The sequence below is a fragment of the Bradysia coprophila genome, unplaced genomic scaffold (genome assembly GCF_014529535.1).
Source record: "Bradysia coprophila strain Holo2 unplaced genomic scaffold, BU_Bcop_v1 contig_297, whole genome shotgun sequence".
Lineage (NCBI taxonomy): Eukaryota > Metazoa > Arthropoda > Insecta > Diptera > Sciaridae > Bradysia > Bradysia coprophila.
In genome coordinates, this window is record NW_023503555.1 from 3,842,480 (window position 1) to 3,855,700 (window position 13,221).

The window sequence follows — 13,221 nt, forward strand, 5'->3', positions numbered from 1 at the left end:
GTAGCTAGATTATTGGTTCCAATTTTTAACTGGAGCAGAGCTAAATCTAATCGACAATGTCGGGTTGATGACTGGACGAAACCTTTTTTTTAAACTAAATAATTGTGTCATTTAGATGACGTTTTCATTCATAAAAATCACTTGTAATTAACAAAACCTGTAAACGATTTTATGACCGCGAAATTAGATACCATCATGTATCCACACTTGCTGCAAACTCTCTCGAACATCAATGTGAATGGATTATTTTACGTTTCATTTTTTATGTGATTGAGGTGCCAGGGGTTAAGTACACCGTATCGATAAAGCTGGCGTCTTTATCGATTAAAATGAATGTTCAATATTGATTAGTCGAAGAGGAGATAATTTCTTTCTTTTTTTCTGATCAGCCATACCGTGACTGGTGTTCATATAAAATTAACGGAAAGAAAATAATATAAAAAAAATCCCGAATTTCCAAACTTATTAAAAGAGAGGCAATTAAAATATTTAATCTGAATATCGTAAAAAAAAGTGAATTCGATTTCCAAAAGTAATCAATGCCGAATAATAATTTCAAAAAATTAATTGCTCATTTAATTGAACAACTAACTATTAAAGAAGACAAGTAAAAAAACCTACCGTAAAAAACACTTTTTTTTGTAAGTAGTTTGGAAAATGCAAATAAATTAATTCAATAAATGGTAAATTAAACACCAATTGGTTAGACTTAATAATTCAATGACTATTAATACGTCAAATTTCTATCAGATAGCAATCAATTTCCAATCTAAACTAAGATATTAGATTATGTGTGATTCATACACACACAGTTCCACTTGTACGCCTCAATCTTAATCGATCTAATAAACGGTTTGGAAATGTTTAAGGAACAAAAAAAGCAGAAAAAAATTTAGTTTAATTCATCTTGTATGCAGTATTCTATGTGTATCGAAACAGGTTTCAATTCGCTTCAAGATTAAACCGTACCAGATTAATATCATTTTAATTAGTTAATTATGTTTTTAATATACATTTTAGTCGACACACACGGTGATGTAGAATGTAGATTTTCAATAATATGAACAAGAAAAAAAATTGTACCCAAGCCCAAGCATGTAAGCCGTCGTTTTCGCTGCCGTTGGCGCGACTTTTAAGTCATACAATTGTTAAAAGTTACCTATGTGCGTGCAGAATAAGCACCAGATCACCAGCTGAATATCACCAGCTGGTGTACAAACATAAACACCTTGTATTGTAAACAATTCGAAGACAACCTACACGCAGTGCATATCTACGTTAACGTCATCTATGCGCGCACATATAACACGTATGATTGAAGTAAACAAATTGTTCAGAATGTGTTTTGATTGTTTATCATACGGTAAGTGTGCGTTAGTAGATCAGCTTGGTGCTTATTCTGCACATAGGAAACTTTTGACAATTGTAGATGGCTTCGTAACAATCAGGTAATATTTCTGGCAAATGGTTTTCCCATATTCTCTTAGGTGGTAAATTTTCCAATTATTCCCAAATTTTTATTTTTGGAAAAATTGTGGAAAAACGTAAGAAAATTTGAGAAAATTTAGGAAAATGTTTTCCTAAAAATACTAATTGTCCAGTCTATAGGTCCAAATGTAATAGATTAAGATTGGCTCGATCGGTGAATGTTTTAAATGTAGGTGGTAGCACAGGGTTTCGTTGGATTTTGAAATTAAGTTTCTCTATGTTGCCCACATTGAAATGTGAAACATATGACCAAGGTCATTAATTTGTGTAAAAAACAAAAATCAAACCCACCAGAAACCGGTGGCAATCCACTTGTCAATGGACATTACACAAACAAATTCCTTAATCTATTGTGAAAAGATTAAACTAAAATTACTTCCTCTGAGGATATATGGCCTGAGAATCTTGAGATTCTCAGAATCTGCTCTCATTGCAACCAATTTTTACGTTATTGGAAAACAACAATTAGGAAATAAAGAGTGAGTAATCGGCTAGTATTGTCTTTTGTCATCAAAAAGTAAACGTGCCTCACGATTCCGAGTGATCATTGCAATTAATTAAGTTAGGTCATGTAACATCATTACATAATTTCCTGTCTCGTTAAACGAAGCAATGTAACAAGCAGAAACGCAAAAACTGGTCCTGCTTCAATATTTGAGACGATACCAAAATTCAGTTAGCAATGGCGCAGCCTGCGAGTCGGTCTTTTGAGCTCCAAAAGAAATTTTTACAATATACTTTCAACAAGACGGAACAAGTGATCAAATTTGATGACAGCGTTACGTAATTTATCAATGATCTCATAGAAAATTGTGGACGAAGAATATTTATTTGTGTATTTGTGTCACTTCGTTCGGGCTACAACTCGCGAAATTGTCTAAAATCAATCGTCCAAAACAGATACTCAAAAAAAAAATCATGTAAGGGGTCGAAAACCAGAGAAAAATCGCAAAACTCCTTCATTTTCGGACCCCGACACATGAAATAGTACATTTCGTACCTAGGACAGACAGAGCCGAAGGTGAGGTCTGGAATCGAATACGCTAAAACAGACATTTAGTCCGTGGTACAAATAGTATTTTCCATATTGGACGGTGAAAAACTTTTCGGGTCCTAGGTATGAAACGGTATATTATAGATTGTAGAAATTGCTCTCGTCACTACCGCAAAAATAAGCGATGGCACTGCCAGTCTTATGAGATACAAAATTTAAAAATTTAAATCATTTGGTAGCAAATTTTAATTTTCGATCACATTCCCCATGAAACTATTGTTCGTGCGAAGTGACGGAAGACCGACTTTCCGACAGCGTCAATTATTAACGGTCCTGTGAAGTAGGGCTCAGATCTATTCACGTCAATCCAACTAACGTAAGTATATGGAGATGCGAACAGTCATCTGTTAACGAAAGGAACGACAAAAATAAGCGTTGGCCTACGGTGTATGTAGTCTTATATCGTAGTGTGAATGGTAAAACAAATGACATACCAGATTTTAACATTCACTAGGAAGCGAAACTTTAATCAAAAGAAGTAACAGATTTCATAATATTGCTTCCACTAATAATCTTCCAGGAATTTTAATTTTCAATCCCGAAAAGATTCAAAATATGATTCCCGCCAAGTGAGTTTTAATTTGCGGACTCCACCGTCCATATTTTTCACCGGCTGACATGTCTGACCCGAAGCTATGAAATGATATTTATACACGGCTTTCGTTTGGAAGAGGAACAAAACTAAGCAACATACAAGATTATGTAGGTGCAACGCTGCTCTTGCAGTGTTATTGTTTCGTATTTTACTCACTTTTAACCTAACCGTAGCCGTTTTGAATAATAAAAAATGCGTTACTCTTTCATATGCATTACCATTTTAGGCAACAGCTAATTTGTTGTTTGTGTCTAATTATGGTCGGTACAATTCATGTTTTCTATGGGATTTACACAGAGCTGCTGTGGATTCATGTATTTTTTTTCACTTACGACATGTCTAAAATTGTCTCTCTATGTAATTCAATGCAATTTTATTTTAAAACATTTTCAACACACAAAAAATATCCAACAGAAAAAAAAACACCGCACGTCAAATCCCTCGACGGTAATTTTTATTTTCATTGATAAAAAGGACTTAATAAATAGCATGCCCATACAACAGTAATAAATGTTTGTATACAAATTAAATGTCTCGAATAAACCGAGACGGAAGTTCCTCACTCTCTACATTATGCGTTTGTGTATGGAATCACAATTTTAAAAAAAATAAAATTTCCTGTTTCTGAAACAGGTGCGGATATTTTTCATTGCACTGACTGACTGGCAAATACAGGAAACAATTTTTTTTTAGTTGAAAAAATACGAAATTTACAAAAAAAAAAATCAACAAAAATATTGTGCAATGCAATTCAAAGGTATTGAATGAATATATTCGAAGGAAACATTCAATTTCATGTCTTTGGCCATATTATATACACAGATAAATTGTAAATGCGGTGATTTTTTTTCGGTCGATGTCTCTTCCTATGATAGCAAATGAGATTAATAGAACGGAAGGAATATACTTTTGAATGAAACTAAATTAATCCTCAAAATCCGCTATAGAACTGAATGTGTTTTAATGGGATTTTCAAGTAAATTTATGAGTTTTTTTTTTCGATTATCCTGCAAGATGTTTTGGATTATCTGCGACGTGTTGCAGCCATTGGTTGATGACCTTTTCGATTTAAAAGACAAATGTAAACCTTTCATAAAAGGCAAACATTTCACGGTGTAAATCTTTAAATCTGTTACCACTGTTGTCTAAGATATATTTCTCTGTCTGCCTTATTGGGCTCATTCATTCAAAAAGGACTATGTTATCGTCAATAGTAATTGAATCTATTACTTCTTTTGTTTAAAGATCCGCTTCAAGTTTAATTAAAAATCTTCTACTTCATTAGCTCTAACGCACTATTCGCTATATAAAAGAAGACAACAGATAGAACTAAACGCCTGATTTTCAATGAAAGTCTAGAACAGGTATGGTCGATCGGCGAGTTCGTCTTAAACGCACTCACATTTATGTCAAAATAATATGAAAATGAGTGCATTTAAGTACGAAAAATAAATTTTTATGTCCTTCGGGCGGACAATAGACCATACCTGTTTTACACTTTCATTGTTGATTTTGGCCGGTTCTCGATATCAGATGTCTCAAAAATATTTTTCGTTAGTCTCGATTTGAAGACTCATTCGCCCCAACAACTTTACTCACAATTTGTGATTCAGAAATTTTTTCTCAAAATGACTTGAACTCGGAAAGACCCGACCCAACCCGATCCATTTTTGTCAGGTTCGGGTCGTGTTTTCAATTCACTTTTGTCACGTCGCGACTGGTTTTCAATAAAACTTTAATCACCAATATTAAGAGGGAAAACTGTTCAGATTCTAGAAGAAATTCGTCATATAATGCCTTAAATATCCCTAACCTGAATCATGGGTTGATGGGTTTCAAAAATTCAATTTGGCTTCGTAGCCTCTAATTTTACATATATATTGGGTCTTGTGAGTACAGGAAAATACAGGTAGGAAGTGTGGGGCATCAAGGGAGATGGAGGTGTAATGGAAAGTACATCTAGGAGCCACGATCCGTCGACATTTTACGCTAACTCAGACTTCAGAGCAAATTCTGACTTATTATGAGCCCGCAACAGTAACAAAATTAATATCTTATCATTGCTAATCATAAACAAAGGATAGCCAAGTGTAGCAAACACTGATTCATAGATTTTGTGATACTTAATTGGAATAAAGATTATCGAGACTACAGCCAGACAAACCATACAGAACAACATTCACATAACTGTGACTCTTAAGCCGAAATGCGAATCTAGAAAAAACAAATTCATTAAAAAGAGATCAGCGCCGATAAATAATTAGAATTTAATTCGCCGGAGATCTCGGAGATTAACTCGCATTATAGAACACATTGCTGGACGTCTCTCCTATAATCGCAACAGTATTATTATGTCACGTGAATTTAAATTACATAAATACTGGGATGCAACCATTTACGTCATGTGGTTTCACTATACCCCTTAAAAAACAGTTATTTTGATTAAATTTTATCATTGTAACGATGATCAACTTCCCCGTTGAAACCGAATACACTGGGGTGTTGTTTGTTGCTGTGTATTAATTCTTACAGCACAAAAGCATATGGGCATGAGGTTTTCATTCGACTAAAAGGTTTTTAAGTTCTTCCAATTTACCTTAAGTATCATTTTTTTGATGATACGCTTGTAATAAAAATGATATTTCCACATGCCTCCGGATTCGTGACAACCGCATCATTTATTTTAACTAAAAACATAATTCCACCCATGACAAATAAATGAATAAAACATATAAATACAAACACATCATCTTTTATCATCTCCCCCGAGCCAAATTCTGCGCCATCAACCATTTCCATTCCCACGCTTTTCATGCAATTTTCAATTCCGAAATCTTCATTGCGTACACACAGATGAAAACGGCACCCTCCTCGTTGTATACCATCAAAAAAAAAATTCTGGTAGTAATCAATTATACGATGTGTACGCAAAGAGCTATTCAAGTCGCGTGAACTTGTTAATCGAATTCAATTGAAATGGATGTTGGTGCACTTTTAATTTAACGGGATAGAGAATGAGGGTTGAAAAATCATGGGAAATATGTTTTTCTGGCATCAAACATATTTTCGATGTTGCCATTCAAAATTTATTGGTCATAAATGTTTATTTATGATAGTTGAGTGGTGCGCGGTTGTTGGTGGTTCGCCTGGTACGGATGTTATGTATACATTGGTTAATGGGAAAATGGGAAAAAAAAATTGATTTTATTTTTAGGATCACAAGGTAGTGTGGTCTATAATATAAAGTTCTATTCTCTATAGAAGCCCAGATGAAATATCTTAGAGACTTGAAACTTGCCATACCAACTGCAGAGGGAAAGTTAAGAAGAGCGTACGAAAATGTTTTTCATTTTCATGCGTTATTTAACGCGTGTCGTCTTCTTCATCCGTTGGCGTCGTGGACAGAAAAACATTTTTGTAACGAGTAAACCTATTTTGATTAGTTTATGGCGGAAATTTATTTTTGACGCGTGGAAACTGACGCATGAAACTATTTTTGAGGAGTTTCCTCTGAAAGAATGTAGGAGGCGAATGGTCACAAAAAATTACTTGCCCTTGAAAATAATTGAAAATGTTAATAAAACTTTTCAAATATTGTTAACAAACCAGCGATTCGATAGCATGTTTAACAATTACGAGTAACATACCCACTTGATATTCACCCTCATTGCCGACAGTTTGGAACATATTACCAACTGGACCTGCGACGTCGTAGTCCCAAATTTGATTCACAATCAAAATGAACTGAATGTGCTCAATAGAAGAACGTTTGACTAACACAAACTTGTCCAAAAGTGAATGACTGGCTTCGCTGAGATATTACGATGAATTTTTTACCGAACAAACAGAATGAACATTGAATGAACACACGAATAGTATTCAGAAATTAGGTAAGGTACAGAGGGAAAGATACAAATGAGAGTACAGGTAAAACAATGGTGGCACCGTGTAACTTACATTATATTAATGATGATAAAGAACGCATAACAGATTAAAATTAATTGCGGCTTGTCAACTTTCAGCAACCTGGACTTTACTTAAATAGTCGAGGAATGTCTCCAAATAAATTTCTAAAAATCAAAAACTAAATTCTAGATTTTTAGAAATTTATTTGGAGGCATTCTACGACTATTTAAATAAAGTCCAGGGTGCCGTAAGTTGACAAGCCGCAATTATTTTGAATGTGATAAGTAGATAGTCCGATCATTTTGTCAAGCGACTGTGATTGTTATTATGCATGATTTGAGAAATCAATGCACGTTTGTCAAGATCTAAGGAGCAGTGATCTGATTTCCTTTCACGCCCTTCTGGGAATGTGCACATGCTTCAGATTTTGTTATATTACTCTTTCAGTGAATATCTCTTTGAACGAAAAGTCTACTTTCGACTCCTTCGGCTCGTTCTTGAAACCTCTCACACGCTAAAAAAAAAGACTTTTAGTCCGAGGTACGAAACGTACTGTTTTTGGGGAAAATGTATTCTTGACGGAGCAAAATTGTTTTGTATTTCTAAGTGAAGACGGGGGTTACTATCCAAAAATGGAAAGTTCTTTTGGAGAGCACTTAAGGTGTTGTTATGTACAAAAACCACAGAAACCAAAAAAAAGGCCGTAACCAAATTCGTAATTGATTGACCTTAACTATGGCCCAATTATTAAATGCAAACCAATAACATAAATATAAAAATTGACAAAGATTTAATGAAATTGAACTTTTGATTGTTATACCTGGTCTACCAATAATATAATGGATGGCGATGGTGGCAAAAACAGTAAGAGATTAATGGACCATAAACACTCTAATTTCAATTAAACATTACCTTTGTTTGTACTTATTCGAAAATTAATTATTAACCGAATTGGTTGTGTGTGGCGTTTTTTTCACTCACTCTCTGGTCGGATTGAAATTTAAATTCAATATAAATGGTCCATCATGCCAATATGGTCATTCGAAAATCGTGCTATTATTTGATGTTTGGTATATTGCACAATAAGTTAAGTTATTAATTTTTATTAATCTATAATTGACCTGACGCAATATAGCACAACATTTAAACGATTTTTTTTCGAAAAGGAGAACACCTAAACGTTATATATGCATCTATAAACACTCTGCAACGATATATATATGTACGCTGTATGTGTAATTGAAGATAATATAAAAAAATAACACTCAACCGTCCGCGCCGTGGCCTCTTATGAAATGGTTTAATATACACAAGAACCTCTATCTGGGTGGCAATTCATAGTAATAAATGTACATTGTCATTTTGAATTATGCTTGAATTATGCTCTGTTTTATCTGTTATACATACGCTTAGTTTAGGTAATGTTGTTTTGATTTTTATGATTCAAATGATTTATATTTTATGAATTTTCTTTTGGCGTATTATACATATACATATATTCAAATTGTACCGAGATGCACTCATACTGTCGGTGTGTGTTGTTCATATCTGTACGTAAGTTGATTTTAATTTCATGGATAAATCACTGGGAATATCGAGAAGAAAAAAAAACTATTTGCTCATATACACACAAGTTCGTCGGTAGAATGTTTTGCACCGTTACAAATAATGTCAATTCAAATCAATTTGGACATGAACATGAACTGTATGGAAAATGGTCCGTCCAAACAATGTAGCATTTCAGTTATCTGAACCAAAAAAGGCTTAAAGTATGGCCGCTACACACAGGTTTACGAATGCTATGAGAGCAAATCCTTAAATTGAATTTTCTTTCAACTGTTAGGGAATAATACTAACCGACAATTTTCAAACGATTCTCATTATTCATACTAGCATTAACATATGAGAAAAACGTTACAACACCATCTACTTGTCAGGCAGCTCAATCGGTAGAGCGATGGACTCACGCCCTATATGTCACGGGTTCGACTCCCGGGCCAGACATAGTTCATAGGGTTTGCCCTAATCGTAAATGATTAGTCTCTCCTGTTAGTTAACACTAGTCAGGTCTATTGACAGTAATAGGTCAAGAAAAAACCAAAAAAATGATGAACGATAAAATGTCAACCAACTACTAGCGCCACCTATGCTCTAATATATGAATCATGCGATTTGCAATTCACAATTATAAAATCTCTCTAAAATATGGGTAATGTACCATAGGCCCATTGGCGGCTTAGGTGCTTGGAAAGCATCAGCTTTCCTGTCCATCTTATCCCATGATTCATATCCTATCTGCATGTCAGTACCAGTATGCTATCTGTAAAATACTTCCCACGGAGTGAAACGGGTTACTACTTCCTTTGAATCATTTAAATATTTGAAATTTGTACTGCTGTTCCTATGTAAAAAATTCCACTTTCATATTTAAGCTGTCACTGATGTTCCTCTGATTTTTCCAATTTGCTATTCAAAATGGCAAATAAGAGAGATCAAATCGTGTGCAAAACAGTTCTATTGAAGAATAAGAATTACTGCATTCTAAACATAGCAGCGCGAATGAGACCTAATTCAAATTTTCCCACTGTTATACTTGTCACACTTGACAGAAGAACAAAAGAAAATTTGAATTCGGTCTCTTTCACACCTCTATGTGTAGCTAGAGTTGGATATTGGACAACTGGATCAAATATGAACGGGTACAGTGGACGCCATTGAAATTTAGACATGCATTTGCGTCAGCTGTTTTTCAGCTGGTGCACTCAAACAAACAAAAGTGGTGAAATGTGAAACATAGTAGCGATATATTAGGCGCTAATATTCACAGTTTCATTGACAACGTAGCAATGAAGCGTTTTCACCGAACGGATTAAAAACGAAAAGTGCTTTGTTACATATTTTTGAGTTCTCTATTGATTCTGAAAGCTCGTGACGAAGAACGAAGACTGCCAAAAAAAAGAAGAAAGAGCTCTCGTTAGAATAGCCCCCTAGAAAGACTTCACAAACACACAAACATGATCAGCTTCAATTATCGAAGTCACAATCTTGAGTGAAGGTGCTCACAATCAAATAAGTTGGCCAAAGAAAGACTTGTGGCTTCTAGTGATAGTAGTAGAGGCTATTGACAGTTGATATCAAAAATAGATCTTTGTAATTATTACCAAAAAAAGAAATATCCGAAAATGACAAGTCAAAAACCAATTACTGTTCATGGACTATGCATCAGCTACTACAATAGTTTCTCGTACGGAATGTTCTCCCGAATCAACGTTCTCAAACCGGCTGTATGCGTATCCTCAATCGGTTGCCCGTAACTTTCAATGTATTGCAGCGGTACGTTGTTTCGTTTCAGTTCGCACATGCATTCCAAGTTATTCATCACACCAACCGGATCTATGCTGTGTATTTTCATCAGCTCGCCCAAGTACCACTTGTAGTGTTCGCTGTAATTTAAACCAAATTACGATGGCATAATACTGAACACATACCCATGAAGTACTACAGAGTTATATTATGTACTTACAGGCACATATTATTGTATCGTTCGGCTGATGGGTGATTGCATTCGGATGCGACCCAAGTGCCACTTATGTCCTTATTAACTTGAACAGTACAAGTCGAAGTCTTTTCTTTCTGGACCAAATTATAACGGACTCCATTTGCCTTTAACGAAAACGAACTGGAGATGTTTTAACGAAATGCTATTCCAGAGCACAGGGTAGTGGCAAGCCGTAGCCGAAACTCTCAAAGGTAATTAGACAAATTTTTAAGAACACAAACCTTTAGCAGTTCCTCCAAATTGGTATGATTCATTTCTCGAATGTAATACATACAGTTACGTGGATGATGTCCATGCAGTGACTTTTCCATCGAACAATTCGGAAAATTGCACGCCTTTCCTTTTCCCGTCATCTTTTTGAAACAGAATTCGCAGTATTCGTATGAACACTGAAAAACGATGCAAAAATGAATTTTTCTTCGTCCCAGGCCAGGCTTAAAAGCGTGTGTGCATATCTACCTGAGTGCAGGTAATATGCATGCATCCACCTCGTTCCAAAATGTATTTGTATTTACATTGCGGACAGGTTGCATTGGTGTACATTTGGAGTACACCGTCTTCCATTCCCTTATCGTTTGGTTTACAGTCTGTCTGTGAGTGGTTTCGCGTCCATTGTCTGCCACATCTGTTGCAAAATGACTGTAGGCACGCAGAGCAGTTAGTTTGTTTGGATTTACATTGATTGATGAATCCATGACCGCACTGTAAAGTTTTAGAAAAGAGATGTACTACACCTCTACCAAAGACTACTGCTGATAATAAAGCGTTTAGAGATGGTGGGATGCAGGCAAACGATTGAAAGAATAAGAATTACCAGCGAACATCTCACGAATCCAGGATCGTGCATGATATCGAGGATCCCAGTTTTGTTATCAAACATTTTCTGTGTTCTTACATCCAAGATGCCATCAAGAACCAATTTCAAATCCTTGAAGAAATCTAATTTATTTGGCAGTTCATCGAAGCTGAAACATCCGTCGATTGGGCAACGGAAGTTGTTAATGCCACATTCCATGATCTGAAGAGTTGATGAATTAATCGAAATCCTCTGACGTAACAATGTTGAAATTACGAACCTTGACTGTGAAGTATTGCTTAGAGCATGACACACAGAAGGAGTGCGTGCAACCTGGCATCTTAAACTCTTTGGTGGTGGTGGAAAAACAGATTTGACACAACTGTCCATTCTGAACAAGGACAAATAAAGTTGAAAACTGCGACACATCCTTGGGGACTTACATACAACATTCAAAGTTGAAGACATGTTGACTTGCTCCACTGTCACAATTGGCATTTCGCAAATCACACATTGCTTGCAACCAAATAGATTTTGATAGGTGCATTGCGAACACTTGACTCCGTCGCTTGAGCTGAGGTTCACTACCGGTAGCCCCAAAGTTCGTCCACACGCTATGCATATTTTCGCACCGCGTTCATTTGTAAATGTACAGAATTGACAAGTGTCGATAACTGGAACTATTTTAATCATTTTTTTGTTTCATTCTGTGCATTGAAAATAGTTCTTACCTTGACTCATCTTCTCAATCGTTCAGACAGAAAAACAACGGCCTGCTTTTTTGACAAAAATCGAGGCTTTCAATAAAATTAGTTCACTTCGTTTCCTTTTATTTTAAAAATTCACCGTTCACATCTTAGCCAGAGGTGAAAAGATTGCTCCAACACATAATTTAGGAAAGTCCAATCGAAAGTTTATTACAATTCATTTATCAACAGAATGTTCATGCAACGGGACCGAAAATTCGGTGCTTGAGAGTGCTTTGCCAAAATCAATCTAAGCCAAACGAGGTACGAAAATAACTATTCGATTGGCCACTCAACCTGCCATGTCATTCATGGCAGTAGTGAAATTTATAGGTCTGTTATCTCTTTTGATTCAACGATTTTTAGTAGATTGATATACGATCTTTTACTTCATTTGTTTAACTACGAAATTTTTTATTATATAAGAGAACACTAGCCCAGAGCTAATCACATATTTTTTGTCGTCGCTATTGATAGCAGATGACATTATAATTATATAAATTACCATCTTGTGGTTCTTTTTGTGTATGAGTCTGCTTTATTGAGACAGCTGATTTGAGGCACTTTTGCATGCATGCTTTCCTAGGGTCGAAAGTGGTTTATTACAGTACTAGGGAAAACAATAGCATCGGTTTAAATAACAAGGAATAAAAAGTTAAAAGTACATTAAGTACAATAAGCACACAAAAACCTTCGGACATGTAAAACAACGGCGGCAAAGTTAACCTGGCTGTCTCAGTCGATTTGACCTAAATGGTACCTAAATACATAGGTCATCCTTTGATTTTGTGTAAATGCATAAAACGAATGCGTAAACGATTTTTATGTCTCTGTGTGGTAAGACTAACATTATTCAATAGCTTGGAGAGGGAGTTTGGGTTTATCTTTGCATCGGCACATAAAAAATGATATGCACCGCACCTATGTCCATATTTGGACACAGGTTCATAATATATATTATCACATACGCGCGGTGTTCGGATGTCAAAATTACTTAACTAGAAGTTTAATTCAAAAATTACACTTCAGGTCTATGTAGTTGGCAAGCCTCGACCTATTCGTGACAAGTGTGTAATA

At 35.3% G+C, this 13,221-nt stretch overlaps 1 protein-coding gene across 3 annotated transcripts; it reads right to left on the minus strand.

Annotated features, from left to right (window-relative positions):
* Positions 1–10,174: 10,174 nt before the first annotated feature.
* LOC119078523 (E3 ubiquitin-protein ligase RNF31-like) lies at positions 10,175–12,168 on the minus strand. Of its 3 annotated transcripts, none has more exons than XM_037186087.1 (8): positions 12,130–12,168; positions 11,849–12,078; positions 11,679–11,789; positions 11,417–11,620; positions 11,062–11,304; positions 10,824–10,991; positions 10,567–10,706; positions 10,175–10,486 (listed from the first exon to the last, which is right to left on the minus strand). In XM_037186087.1, the coding sequence occupies exons 1-8, from the start codon at positions 12,137–12,139 to the stop codon at positions 10,273–10,275; spliced, it is 1,320 nt and encodes a 439-aa protein (XP_037041982.1). In that variant the 5' UTR covers positions 12,140–12,168; the 3' UTR covers positions 10,175–10,272. The 3 variants fall into 3 exon arrangements, with proteins under 3 accessions (XP_037041982.1, XP_037041981.1, XP_037041983.1); XM_037186086.1 differs by having other exon boundaries at positions 11,846–12,078; XM_037186088.1 differs by having other exon boundaries at positions 11,846–12,072; positions 12,130–12,147.
* Positions 12,169–13,221: the final 1,053 nt, after the last annotated feature.

What these genes read in the sequence shown, in the direction of transcription:
- LOC119078523 (XM_037186086.1), bottom strand. An exon ending in TGTCTTCAACTTTGAATGTT is followed by an intron (nt 11,790 to 11,845) that starts GTATGTAAGTCC and finishes GTCCTTGTTCAG; the next exon opens with AATGGACAGTTGTGTCAAAT. An exon ending in CGATACAATAATATGTGCCT is followed by an intron (nt 10,487 to 10,566) that starts GTAAGTACATAA and finishes TTTAAATTACAG; the next exon opens with CGAACACTACAAGTGGTACT.